Below are 15,122 nucleotides of genomic sequence, written 5' to 3' on the forward strand. Positions count from 1 at the left end.
TACTTACCGATGGCAAGGTATCTTAAAACTTCTTAACATCGTCTTCTATTTTGTAAGTTAGTCCATACATGGTATATATTAGACAAAAAGGTATATATAGGTAAGTCTACAAATAATTACGAACCGATATGAACTTTTGCGTGGTAATTAGAGAGCCAGTTTTGAAATATGGGGGTCTTTTTATATGGGGGCTACATACAATTATGAACCGATATGGACCAATTTTGTGTGATTGGGGATCGATTTATCTGATATGGACCTAGTTAGGCATGGTTGTTAACGGCCATGTACTAGCACAATGTACAAAATTTAAACTGAATTGGATGAAATTTGCTCCTCCAAGAGGATCCAAAACCAAATCTGGGGATCGGTTTATATTGAGGCGATATATATGATTATGGACCGACATGGACCAATTTTGGCATGGTTGTTAAAGACCACATACTAACACCACATACCACATTTCAACCGGATCGGATGAAGTTTGTTTCTCCAAAAGGCTCGGGAGGTTAAATCTGGGGACCGGTTTATATGGGGGCTATATATAATTATGGACCGATATGGACCAATTTTGCTTCTCTAAGAGGCTCCGCAAGCCAAATCTGGGGGTCGGTTTATATGGGGACTATACGTAAAAGTGGTCCAATATGGCACATTTGCAATACCATCCGACCTACATCAATAACAACTACTTATGCCAAGTTTCAAGTCGATAGCTTGTTTCGTTCGGAAGTTAGCGTGATTTCAACAGACGAACGGACGGACATGCTTAGATCGACTCAGAATTTCAGAGCAATATTTCTATGTGTTACAAAAAACATATCAACCCTCCGCTATGAAATTGTCTTATTATCTAAATGTTAATATCACGAATGTTTTTTTTTACCAGTGTATGATTGACCTAATTACGGTTTCATATAACATACCAACAAAACCACGACATTTTTAGTGTCTTTTTTAATTAATGATATCTGAATCTGCTATTCCAGAACGACGGCAAAATATAGTTTTTAGCACATTTTCTTTTCTTATTTACAAATACATTGTACATACAATAGTTATTAAATTTTCAAATCAAATAAAGCGTAACGGTTCATTACTTGGCAAACAACTCTGTATTCATATCATCAACCACCATGCATATAACAAAAACCACCTTTACCCTCAATGGTGAGTGGTGAGATTTTTTAATATATACTCAACAGCTGTGTGTTGTCAATGGTAGGGATGAAAATTGGATTTTTAAAAAGTAATAAAATGAACACAAAAAAATAATTTTTGGTACCAATTTTGTGTATATATAATAATTAACATAATAAAAATCATTAAATAAATTTGTCCATTAATATCCTTAAAATTGTATGTTAATGTTAATTGTTAAATATGTGACAAAACAAAGAAGAAACGTTTTGCTTTCTGGGTCTGCAAGTCATAAACATGTTTTTAGCTTTTTCGCAGATTTTCAAATTTTTTGATTTTATTGTCGTATTAGCCCTGGAAAGTCATCCTTATTTTTTGTACACTAACGTCATCCTTCGTCATTTTGACTACGGCATATTTAAAGACGCTATAATTTGAATTGTGAGCAAAAATGAGAACCAAATTTGAGAATATTTTCTTATTCAATATGTTTTTAATTAGTATACAACAAAAATTCATAAAATAGTTTAATTAGTATAGCTTAAATTTCTCATTTCCCAATCGACTAAAATACATTTTAGATCGAAATTGAAATTATGCGTCGTCATTTTGACGAAGGATGACTGTCCAGGGTTAGTAAAAAGTACTGCGGTACTTTGGCATGCTAAGGAGCCACCGTGGTGCAATGGTTAGCATGCCCACCTTGCATACACAAGGTCGTGGGTTCGATTCCTGCTTCGACCGAACACCAAAAAGTTTTTCAGCGGTGGATTATCCCACCTCAGTAATGCTGGTGACATTTCTGAGGGTTTCAAAGCTTCTCTAAGTGGTTTCACTGCAATGTGGAACGCCGTTCGGACTCGGCTATAAAAAGGAGGTCCCTTGTCATTGAGCTTAACATGGAATCGGGCAGCACTCAGTGATAAGAGAGAAGTTCATCAATGTGGAATCACAATGGACTGAATAGTCTAAGTGAGCCTGATACATCGGGCTGCCACCTAACCTAACCTAACCTAACCTTGGCATGCTAAATGTACTACAAAACGTACTAAGGTACTGAATTTTTCATCCCTGGTCTACTATGGATATTGAACTTACCTCTCATTACGTCTTCATATACACACTTGCCCACTAAAACAGCTGTTGATTTCATTGAATGTTTTTGTTTTTATTTCACGCGGACGGTTGCCACGAACAACTACAGACATATATGGCATATATATATGGGTATAGTTAATTAGAATCCGTTGCTAAGGTATTAAGGAAATGTCACTATGGCATTTATTAGGATATGAGGTTTACCACACACGAAAGAAATTTCATTGATTAACCTCGTAGACAGCGTGTTTTTTTTTCACAAGCAACCCGAAAACACTTTAAAATTCAACTTTATTTTTTACCATTAATTGTTTTTTCGGCAAGCCAAACCAAGTGTATTTTTATGTGGATTTTAGTGTGGATTTTAAATTGTTTAAATGTCGAAGATTGCAAGTACTAGTAGTAATGTGAATACAAAGGTTGTTAAAAGAGATGTAAGAAAAAATAAATCAATCCAGAGCACTACAGTAATTCATAATGAAGTCTTGCAGTAAAATGAACAAGAAAAAATCAATTATCAAAAACGCATAGCAATACACATATTCACTTTTAATTTCATCACGTTCAGAGTACACACCAAAGTGCCGTCTAGTCTAGATTGAATTTCTTTTGTTATTGTCAAATATTATTTCTTGTGCGTTTATATACACTACACCATTGTTTAAAATTTACTTTGATCAGCTTATATTGAAGATTGTTCTACAACGTTTAAATTTTACGTATATCAAATTGTTGTAGTTGTCGTTCTTGTGTTGTTTTTGTTTCTATCTTTCTTTCACATCTACCATACAAAGAGTGTTTGGGGTGGGTAGGGTTTGATGGGAAATATTGAGTATTATCTTGACCCGCATTGCCGCGATACTAATAATACACAAACAATCAAATGGAATAGGAATCACTGCCATTGGGAATCGATGGGAGATTTTTTGAGATTCTCTTTCTCTACCTAATGATCAGAGAAAGAGAGCGTAAATCTTAGAGTGTGATTGGAAATCAGGGCTGCCAATTTTGCCGATTTATCGGCATTTTGACGATTTTTTACTTAAAAAAATAGCAAATGCCGATTTTCCGATTTGTACCCCAAAAATGACAATATTAGCTCGGTTAAAAAATTTGGACTAGAAGCACTTCGTTTACACATTTAGAGTCAGCAAAAGAGAGAATACATGTGAGAATAGTCAGATAGAGAAATTGCAAGTTTTTGCTAGAGATTTCATACATGTATACCTCATTTTACATCTACAGTATTAGTTTCACGGTTGCCAAAAATAATCCACCAAAATTTGAAGAAAATTTTATCAAAAATCTACCAAATAAAAAAATATATTAAAGTTGTTGTGGTTAGTATATTAGTATAGTTTCACTGTTGCCAAAAATAATCCACCAAAAATTTGAAGAAAATTTGATCAAAAATCTACCAAATTAAAAAAATATATTAAAGTTGTTGTGGTTAGTATATGCAAAAATTTTGTTTTATTCGAAACAAATGGTTTATATGGAATTTATAGAAAATTTTGTTAAAATTTTATTTCTACAGAAAAAGTTGTAGAAATTTTATTTCCTATATTATTTTTCTATATTATTTCTATAGAAAATTTTATTCTCAAGACTTTAAATCTGTAGAAAATTTTTGCACATTTGTATTTATATAGAATATTCTTGCAAAAATTTATTTATTTAATAAATTCTTGCAAAATTGAATCTCTAAGAAAATTTTGCAAAATTTTATTTTTAATAAAATGTTTGCAAATTGTATTTCAAGAAAATTTTGCAAAATTTTATTTTCAATAAAATTTTTGCAAATTGTCAAATTTTTGAAAATCGGGCAACACATATGTAAATATTAAAGATCTTTATTTGTATTTTTAAATAAAGAACTTACTGAAGTAAAACAATATATTAAACAAATAATTTTTATATAACTTTTTGAATTGCATAGCATAGCATTGCATAAAAATATATATATTTTTTTTTAATTTTATTTTTATACAAGACTGATTTGAATTTTCTGTTCTTTATACGAAATAAATATTTTTGGTTTTAACCACAAATTAGTTTGGTTTTAATATTATTAACATTGGAGATTTTTTTGGCGATTTTTAAAATGGAAGTGACGATTATGACGATATTTTCGGAAAAAAGTGACGATTATTCTTGAAATTTTCTTTATTGGCAGCCCTGTTGGAAACTAATGGGAGACTTATTGTTGCTCTCTTTTTTTTTACTTTAACATCGCTCTCTACAAAACTACCCTGTTGGGATTATTTTCAGTAAAACAACTGTAGAAAATGAAATGTTATCGAATCATGGCTATCGATCATTTATAGTGTGCAACTATAAGCAAACATTTGTTTACGAACACTGAGTAGTATAAAAATAAAAATTGCCGAGTCTTTTTTCAGAAACTGAGACTATCCCCTATGTTCTGGTTAACGAATTTTTGGCAAGCCCGAGAGGGCTTAACAAAAAACAAGTGTATACGGCCGTGAGTTCGGCTAGGCAGAATCTTATGTACCCTCCACCATGGATTGCATAGAAACTTCTACTACAGACTGTCATCCATAATCGAATTACTTGTGTTGCGGTAACGCTTGCCGATGGCAAGGTATCTTAAAACTTCTTAACGCCGTCTTCTAAATTTTCTATAGAAATAAAATTTTGTCAAAATTTACAATACAAATAAAATTTTGACAAAATGTTCTATACAAATAAAATTTTGACAAAATTTTTTATAGAAATAAAATTTTGACAAAATTTTCTATAGAAATAAAATTTTGACAAAATTTTTTAAAGAAATAAAATTTTGACAAAATGTTCTATGGAAATAAAATTTTGACAAAATTTTCTATAGAAATAAAATTTTGACAAAATTTTGTAGAGAAATAAAATGTTGACAAAATGTTCTATAGAAATAAAATTTTGACAAAATGAACTATAGAAATAAAATTTTGACAATTTTTTTTTATAGAAATAAAATTTTGACAAAACTTTCTCTAGTAAATAATAAAATTTTGACAAAATTTTCTGTAGAAATAAAATGTTGGTAGATTATTTTTGGCGATGTGGACCAATTATTGTGTGATTGGCCATCGGCTATATATTGCTATAGACCGATATGGAAAAATTTTTGTATGGCTGTTAGCAGCCATATACTAGCGCAATGTAGCAAATCGGATGAATTTTGCACCTCCAAAAGGTTCCAGAGGTCAAATCTGGGGATCGGTTTATATGGGGGCTATATATAATTATGGACCGGATACCACGTACCAAATTTCAACTGGATCGGATGAAATTTGCTTCTCTTAGAGGCTCCACAAGCCAAACCGACAAGCGTCGGTTTATATGGGGGCTATACGTAAAAGTGGTCCGATATGGTCCCATTAACATTACCATCCGACCTACATCAATAACAACTACTTGTGCCAAGTTTCAAGTCGATAGCTTCTTTCGTTCGGAAGTTAGCGTGATTTCAACTAGAGGTGTGCACGTGAGTAATATTTTGCTCACGCACACTCACGAAGGAGAAATCTTATTAACGCACACTCACGCACGATATTTTTTGGTAGGACTCACGCTCACGAAAAGAAAATTTGTACTCACGCACGAAAATCTTTTAAATTTCGTGACTCACGAAAAACCTCGTGATAGAGGTGTGCACGTGAGTAATAGTTTACTCCCACTCACGACTGAAAAATCATACTCACGCACACTCACGCACGATATTTTTTGGTAGGACTCACGCACACTCACGAAAAGAAAATTTGTACTCACTCACACTCACGTACGAAAACGTCGTGACTCATGAAAAATACCGTGACTCACGAAAAATATCGTGACTCACGAAAAATATCATGACTCACGAATAATATTATAATTAATTTACCTTACCGAAGTGTCTGAAAGCATGAGCATTATTAAAATCGAGAGTGTTATTAAACTCTTAACATCTCAGGTGTCACTAAAATTGTAATTGAATTTAACTCTTAAGCGTTTTATGTTGGCGAGCAGGAATATTATCGTGAGTGCAATTCGTTACTCACGCACACTCACGAAGATATTATTTTCGTGAGTCACGACAATTTCGTGTCACGTGCACACTTCTACCTCGTGACTCAGGAATAATTTTATGAGTAATTTACCTATAGAACCCGATTGAAAACATGCGTATGATTAAAATCGAGAGCGTTATAAAACTCTTTACACCTAGGGTGTCACTAAAATTATAAATGAATTCCACTCGTAAGCATTTTATGTTTGTACGCGGAATTATTTTCGTGAGTGTGTTTTTCCGAAATTCGTTACTCACGCTCACGCACGACATTTGGTTGGTTAATCACGCTCACACACACTCATGCCGTTACCGTCAGCGTGAATCACGACAATTTCGTGTCACGTGCACACCTCTAATTTCAACAGACGGACGGACGGACATGCTTAGATCGACTCAGAATTTCACCACGACCCATATACTTTATTGGGTCTTAGAGCAATATTTCGATGTGTTACAAATAGAATGACAAAGTTAATAACGTTGATTTCTGTTCACAATATTCAATTCATGCAAGAGAAGCCAACTCTCAACCGGTCCATCGCATTAAAGGCTTATAACGTCGCCTGAGGAATTTATTCCCAGACGCGGAATAAATACTGAAACTTTCGGGTCTAAAGTTGCCGCCCTAAGACCTACAGTTCCACCACTGAGACCTTCCGGCCTACCTTTCCACTGATTTAGGTCGGATGGTTGTCAGAGTAAGTTTTTTTTAACAACCGTGCAAAAATTGGTTGTTATCTGTTCATAATTATATATAGCCCTCATATCAACCGGTCCCCAGGTTTTGCTTCTTGAGCCTCCTGAAGGAGAAAATGCCATCTGACATGCTTGAACTTATGTACGTGATGTCATAATATGTTTTCTATCTTTCATAGCTATATATACCCTAACATAAACAGGACATTAAAATTGGGGATTCTAATCGCAGCGTCTTGAGACAAAGCACATAATGCACAAAACTACAGTCATATACATAATCATTACATGTAATCTTGTCCCTAAATAATAATCTATTTAATTTCAGACTTCAAAAACAGCCAAATCTGAAGCAACAAAACGAGCAACCCCAAAGTCAAGCACTACAACGACATCATTACTTAAAAAACCAACCTCAAGGACAACAACAGAAGATAAGGATACTCAACGAAACACAAAAGCCTCAGTTACTACAGTAACCAAGGCTAGGACTGTATCAACAAAATCCACCAATGAAAAGGATCCCAATCGAATAACAAGGACAAGGCAAGCATCTACCAGCAAAACCATATCACCAAAACCTTCTGTTATTTCGTCAACAGCACGAGCAGGACAAGCTCCCAGAAAATCCAATGAGACTAAACCAAATGGCAGTCAATTGCAAACACAACGAATCAAAAGAATACCTTCATATGATTCCGCTTCAAGTTCACCAACGCCCAAACAACCTTTACGTGCCAAACATACAGCCGAAATTAAGGAGGCGGTTAGGAAGAACTCAACAAAAGCTAATGCTGTGTTAGATACACATTCAAATGTAACCATTGCTTCACCGCCTCCAAAACGAAAAAGTGATCCAATACCAAATGAGAATGAAGTCCAACCAAAGCATTCCTCGGAAGGTAAACTTGTGAGGAAAGGTAGTAGGGTTTTAGCGCCCGAAGAGATTGTGGTTCTTAAAAGAGAATCAGCCAAGCGGAGAAATGAGGAACAAATACGTAGAGAGAGTATAAGACAAGTGGATCAGATGGTGGCAGTAGGTCCTGTGAAGGAACCTGTAGCTTTTGAGGTTACATTTGACGATGCCCAAAAGAAAGTTAATGACGGTGAAAGAATACAAATGGAAAGAGAAGAACAGCATAAATCTAGAGAGCGTTCTAGATCTCGAAACCGACTAGCAAAAGAAACCAATAGTGAAGAGGAACCTAATTATTCGGATGATTTTGATTCATATGAATCGGATTTCGAGGCTAGTTCATCACAGAAATCATCACAACAGACTGGAAATAATAGCAACGAAGATTCGTACAATGAAGACGATGAAGAGGAATATGAAGAAAGTGGTAATAACACTTCCAGCGATTATGAAGAAGATTCAGAAAATAAGTCCACTAGTAAAGAATTGGAGGAATCTGAAGATGAATCTGAAATAACTCAAGATCCCATAACTGTACTACAACGTGATAAAGAGCGCAAGTTAGATTCAGGTCATTATGAAATGAACTCTCGTAGAAATCCCAAACTTGGTGAAACATCTGCCCAATCTACTCAGAATTTTGTGGATAGTTTTGATGCTTTCAGCCTTAATACCTCCGATCAACTAGATTCAGGTATCTCAGCCTATGGTCCATCTACCTTGAACCTCAATAATACTAGCAGCAATAAAGGAAACTATCAGGTTTTCTATTTCGGTTACCGTGAGTTTAATACCAAACCCATATTCAATAAACGAGGAAGAGATCTAATGTCCAAAATCCAATTGGATACATTAACCTTCACTTTTTTGGATATGAAACCCATATCGTATGATGTGTTCATGCAAACCTATGGAAAGCTAAATTCCACACAGAGTTCTACACAAACCCAAGATAATCTTATGAACGTAGAACAACAAACCGAAATGTGGGAAACACGCTCCATGTGGACCCAACATCCAGCGCAATATGATTGGAATATGGTGGAAAATCTTAACAAACTAGGGAGTACCTATAAAAGAGGAGCTTTATCGCAAAACTGTTGCGGTGAATTGGAGGAAAGTGGTGAATTAAGAACACCCAAAAGTGATTGCGAATTGGATCTTAGTCTACAAACTCTAAAGGATATTGGTCATCAGCGTTCGGCAAGAAATATGCATAATCATATCGGCGTTCAAAGAAAGCCAGTTAACTATGATCGTCTTAACGCATTTCTTCTAAAATCTTCTATGATCCTCGACCAACTTTTGGGATCAAATGAGAGTAAGATAGAAAAAATTGACAAAACCTCCGATTTCGGTAGCTTGGAACGTATTACTGAATTCGGTTATGTATTACAAACGTCATTCCTCAATACCTTAAGAGTCGTCAAGATCTTTTCGAATGCCAAACATAATCTGGTAATAACTGTTCATGAATCTCTACCGGATACCGATGTTTATCGCATGGATTTTTCTCAACTATTAATGGTTTGGTGCATAAATGTTAGCGATAAACCTATACGCCTTCTCACAACTTGGAGTTATGTTGCAAAAGTAGACATATCTAATGATTCGCCTGATATCATAGTGGCCGCCCTACGAGATGGTTCTATTTCAATGTGGGACTTAAGAGAAACCTATTCGTTTTGTTCCAAATTGGATGGATATTTGACACATTTTGCAGCAACGCAATCCATTATTCCATCTACAATTGGTCTACGAGACAAGACGGCCCTATTAATGGATTTGGGTTCATGTCTGGATATAAAGAGTTTTCGTGCTCCCTCCAATAATTGGGGATTGGCGAAAGTTAGTGGGAACCTAAGTAAATCACAGGTAAAGTACGCCAACAGTTTTAGTAAATTTCGTGACATTTTCAGTTATATCGTCTTTGCTACGATTCGAAGACGATATAAAATGTGGGTGTTCGAGAGGTTTCTGAAAGGGGTGTTCGAGAGATTTCTGGTCCTTTTCAAATGTATAAAATTCGTAACTGAAGACAAAGAAATTATCAAAATATTCTGGATTCCCGGGATTGAGTACCGTAACAACCCTGTTTTCTTATTGGCTGATTGATCTGAGTGCACATGGTGCTTTTTATTCATATAATTGCTTAATTCACCATCTGGACGTGCTCAATACTCCTTAGATGTCATCCTACCGATTTTGTTCCACGAACGTCCTTCTCTCGTTTGGGATTTAAGAGATGCTTCGTCATCCATACAGAGATCTTGGAGATGTTTGCATTTATTCTCCCTCCTATGATAGTTTACAAACCGGTCTATCATCTTTTGTCTGTCAATGAAAGCTTTGCTGCTCCATAGGGAATTCCCTTCTTCCCCTTAAATTATGCGATATCTGTTCGTAGATATATCCAATTTGCAGCAGCAAATTCATAAGCTCCTGATAACTTTCTGTTCTTCAGTACAGAGAATTCTTATCTTATCCCTGAAGTTTGTGATTTTTGTTAGTATACAGCCTATTACTATTCCATTGAAAAATATTCGACTTGTAGTATTCATTTTCCGAACATGGTCTATAATCTGTATTATCGAAGAATTTTGATGTATCTTAGTCTCGTGTTCTAATATTTTAAATGGAAGCTCGGATGACACTGTTGGTTGGATATCTTTTTAATTTGCATCAATCAAGTCTGAGAAGAGAAGACAGAAGTAGTTGAAGTTGAATTAGGTTAGCTTAGAATGAGGATCCAGGTTTCCATGCTTCATGTCGGTTGAAATATACCTTAACCAATATTTAGCCTATTGTGCTCTCTTACCCCTTCATTCTATAACACCCTTATTTTTGCTACAGTAACCCTGTGGCTTTCGCGAATTCCCCAATTCTTTCCAGTTCTTGTTTCCCGAGCTATCTCTTCAGGGATATGAAGGGATAGCGCTCCAAAGGTTCTTCCCCTTAAAACAAATCGTATATACACCATCATCCGCAAACTCTTGTAACTGTCTTCCTAATCTCTTTGTGTAGTTCTTCAGTATTTTTCTTTTGTAAGTCACCCCATGGCATTGCCTTCAATTCAGACATGATTCCCACGGCTCTTCTGACTGTCGCACTTTCTATCTGTAGTTATTTTCTTGTTTTCGTCGCAGGTCCGACCGTTGCACTTCTGCGCATCACATGTCGATGCTTTGGGTTTTGGACTCTCTGTGTGCACTTCCCTTTATGGCCCAGCTCGTATCGTCCAGTCCCTGTTTCTCAGCTCCTCTTTCCTGAGCTATCTCATCCTTGATATTATAGGCTCTATAACTTTTAAAACCTGGGCAGATGTCGTGCTTCAATGCTTCCTCCTCAAAACACGCCACATATATACCATCATCCGCAAGTTCTTCTGATTGTCTTCCTACTAGCTTTGTGTAGTTCTCCATATTTTTCTTATTTAGGTCACCCCTTACCATTTTCGTTGCCAGTGCGACCGTTGCACTGCCCTCAATTCAAAGTACCCAGACATGATTCCCATAGCTCTTCAGACTTACGCTCTACTTTCTATGTGTAGTTCCTTTTCTTGTTTTCGTCGCCAGTCCGACTGTTGCATTTCTCCACATCGCTTGCCGATTTTGTGGGCTCCGGGTTCTGTAAATTCACTTCCCTTTATGTCCCAACTTTTTTCGTCCAGCCCATAGCCAGGTAGTGCTTCAATGCTTTCTCCTCCTCAAAACACGCCCTATATACACCGTCATCCTCATCTTCTATTCGGTACAGATGTGTCCTCAACTCAAGGATGCCAGTCATGATTGTGTAGTTCTTCAGTACTTATTTTGTTTGAGTCACCCCATAACATTTTCGTCGCCAGTCCGATCGTTGAATTTGTCTCAAATCAAGGTGCCGGGTTGTGATTACCAGGACTCCTCTGACTGTCGTCATTCTCTCTATCTGTACATATTTTCTTGTTTCACTTCAGCTTCGTCATATGTGTGGCCGTTGCACTTCTCCACATCGCGTTCCGATTCTCTAAGTTCACGTCCCTTCACGAGAACTTAGAACTTATAGTCCAGAAGGTTTGATAAAAATGGTTTGGAACACTATCGAACCCTAACATTCAATCTTCAATCTTTTGTTTCCGCATGTATAACCTATATTTGCTTTTTCCCATATATTAAACTATTTTTCTTACCTATATGCATTTTCTTTCTCCTTAACAGTTTGTGTCACTGCATGATTCAGGGGTTTTAACTGTTTGGACTTTAGTGGAAACATCAGAGATGTCATTTAATCCCCTAGAAAAACGTCAATCGGAAACATCAAAAAAGCCAAATAAATTGTCCCAGAAATTTGGCTATAGTTCACCTTGGGCTCGTGTTAAACTCATACAAAGTTCCATGGTATATTTGAAGGACTATTTGGAGACAAGGACACTACAATCCCTTTCACGTTTTGATAAAACTAAAGCCCTATTCCAAAAGAATATTTACAGTGATGAAGCCTTGAAGGAATTGCATGAGAATAGTGGAGATTTTGGTCAACAGGGTCTACGTTTTACAAGCATTGAATGTGGTTCGGAAAATATTTACATTTGTACAAATCGCAACTTTATATTAATGTGCTCAAAAACCTTGAAAGCGGATCGTTTTAGACGTGTCATACTAAATGAGAGTCGTTTACTATTTCCCACTGCCCTAAAAGTTTTAAGCAATGAAAACTTTTTAGCTGTGGGTCTATCAAATGGGGCTGTGATGATTATAAATTGTGCCTTAAATAAACCTCTCAAATCTCCCGCATCGGCAGGAAAATCCAAGACACCCGGAACCCCTTTCCCAGGAGAAAATTCTATAGCAGTTCCACCTGGAGATATTGATACCATAACAGGCAAATCTTGTGCCATACAAAACATTGTTCTGAACTCTCAGAAATCCTACGATAGCATGGATTTCACTTCATCCTCACATGATATGGATATAAGGCCAACTACTGCAGCAATTGCTGCATTAATTGATACCAATCGTAAACCCTTTGAATTGAGAGTTTATGATCAGCAGGTGATATTATCGGGCTCCGTGTTGAGAAGAAATCTAATTCAATCTTTGGAATTATCGTCGGATGGTTGGCGTCTATTTGCCCTCAGTAATGGGCGTATACGAGTTTATGATTTCTATTTGGATCAAGAAATCCATGGGGGAGAAGATATCGAAGAATCTGAAATTGGAAACATCTTGGATATTGGATGCGGCAAAGCAAATCAAAATGAAATGGACCTAATAGTTTTGAAGGATGAGTCACGAGTTGAGATTTATGTTTTAAAAAAGTAGAATTATGTATGGGCCAAAGGTAGAGGAAATTGAGGAAAACTTTTTTTTATTTATATATAGACACATTATTTTTATTAATATGATCTCAGTTTATATGTCGCTTAATAAATTTATTTATTAATTAATTTACAGAGTTAAAGTTCGAATTAGTCATAAGTATGGGAAAGATTATATTCTTCAAAATACGTTACTTTTTTTTAGAGTCACATATATTTAATGTTGAAATCCATCCATTAATAGTTTTTATTTATATAGACTCTACCTTTAAAGAAATATTGTTAAATTTTATAAAATAAAATTGAAAATAAATCGTAATGGTTTCAATTGCCATAGGAATCAAGTATCGAAGTTTTTTTTTCGAAGCCAAAGGCAATGTTCGGCAAGAAAGATACAATTCAGCCGAAAACGAAGGCAAAGTCGAATGTAATAAAATACTGTCATATATTTTATATCCTCCACCATAGGAGGGGGGTATATTAACTTTGTCTTTCCGTTTGTAACACATCGAAATAATGCTCTAAGACCCCATAAATATATATATTCTGGGTCGTGGTGAAATTCTGAGTCGATCTAAGCATGTCCGTCCGTCTGTTGAAATCACGCTAACTTCCGAACGAGACAAGCTATCGACTTGAAGCTTGGCATAAGTAGTTGTTATTGATGTAGGCCACATCGGACCACTTTTACGTACAGCCCCCATATAAACAGACTCCTAGATTTGGCTTGCGGAGCCTCTTGGAGGATCAAAATAAATCCGATCCGGTTGAAATTTGGTACATGGTGTTAGTATATGGTCTCTAACAACCATGCAAAAATTGGTCTATATCGGTCCATAATTATATATATCCCCCATATAAATCTATCCCCAGATTTGACCTCCGGAACCTCTTGGAGAAGCAAAATTCATCCAATCCGGTTGAAATTTGGTACATGGTGTTAGTATATGGTCTCTAACAACCATGCAAAAATTGGCCTATATCGGTTCATAATTATATATAGCCCCCATATAAATCTATCCCCAGATTTGACCTTCGGAACCTCTTGGAGAAGCAAAATTCATCAGAATCGGTTGAAATTTGGTACGTTGCGCTAGTACATGGCCGCTAACACTCATGCAAAAATTAGTCCATATCGGCAATCGCACAAAAATTGGTCCATATCGCCAAAAATAATCTATCAAAATTTTATCATAATCGAAAATTTCGTCAAAATTTTATTTCTATAGAAAATTTTGTCAAAATTTTATTTCTATAGAAATTTTTTTCAAAATTTTATTTCTATAGAAAATTTTACAAAATTTTATTTCTATAGAAAATTTTGTCAAAATTTTATTTCTATAGAAAATTTTGTCAAACTGAATTATATGTATTTAATCGGCCTTTTTTTGTGTAATAATATATATACCACGTATGGACTAACTTACCATTTATAAGACGGTGTTAAGAAGTTTTAAGATACCTTGCCATGGGCAAGTGTTACCGCAACCCAACTAATTCGATTATGGATGAAAGTCTTAATAAGAAGTTTCTACGCAATCCATGGTGGAGGGTACATAAGATTCGGCATGGCCGAACTTACGCCCGTATATACTTGTTTTTAATTCTATTGTTCAAAAGCAAAAATATCGGAAATAGCATTAAATTTTAGAATCAGTTTAGATTTGTTCGAACTGTGTGAAGCTGTGCCCTGTTGGAAATGTCGATGGTCTACGGCCGAAATGTTTGTTTTCCCAGAATTTCAATACAGTCTTTAGGACATTTTCCCGATAATATTTGTCATTTATTTTGACCCCAAGGTAAATGCATGCGAGGGTGGTCACTCCTCAGCCGTTACGGCTTCACACATCTTTACCATCAGCGAGAATTAAGTTCTGGTGGAGGCGTAAGTTTTCAGTGGCAAGGAAATCCAATCATTTTGTTTG

General features: G+C 35.7%; 2 protein-coding genes across 3 annotated transcripts in view; one reads left to right on the top strand and one right to left on the bottom strand.

Moving 5' to 3' along the window:
* The window catches only part of LOC142237564 (major facilitator superfamily domain-containing protein 6), a 30,618-nt gene extending 28,273 nt beyond the window's left edge, over positions 1-2,345 (bottom strand). The window contains exon 1 of the mRNA XM_075308927.1: positions 2,239-2,345. The gene's annotated coding sequence lies outside the window, so the exon portion shown is untranslated. The remainder of the gene's footprint in view (positions 1-2,238) is intronic.
* Positions 2,346-2,527: 182 nt separating this feature from the next.
* LOC142237563 (uncharacterized) lies at positions 2,528-13,541 on the top strand. Of its 2 annotated transcripts, none has more exons than XM_075308926.1 (3): positions 2,528-2,657; positions 7,314-9,776; positions 12,098-13,541. In XM_075308926.1, the coding sequence occupies exons 1-3, from the start codon at positions 2,616-2,618 to the stop codon at positions 13,199-13,201; spliced, it is 3,609 nt and encodes a 1,202-aa protein (XP_075165041.1). In that variant the 5' UTR covers positions 2,528-2,615; the 3' UTR covers positions 13,202-13,541. The 2 variants fall into 2 exon arrangements, with proteins under 2 accessions (XP_075165041.1, XP_075165040.1); XM_075308925.1 differs by having other exon boundaries at positions 2,536-2,672.
* Positions 13,542-15,122: the final 1,581 nt, after the last annotated feature.

This window comes from Haematobia irritans, chromosome 5, assembly GCF_050003625.1.
Source record: "Haematobia irritans isolate KBUSLIRL chromosome 5, ASM5000362v1, whole genome shotgun sequence".
NCBI classification, from domain to species: domain Eukaryota; kingdom Metazoa; phylum Arthropoda; class Insecta; order Diptera; family Muscidae; genus Haematobia; species Haematobia irritans.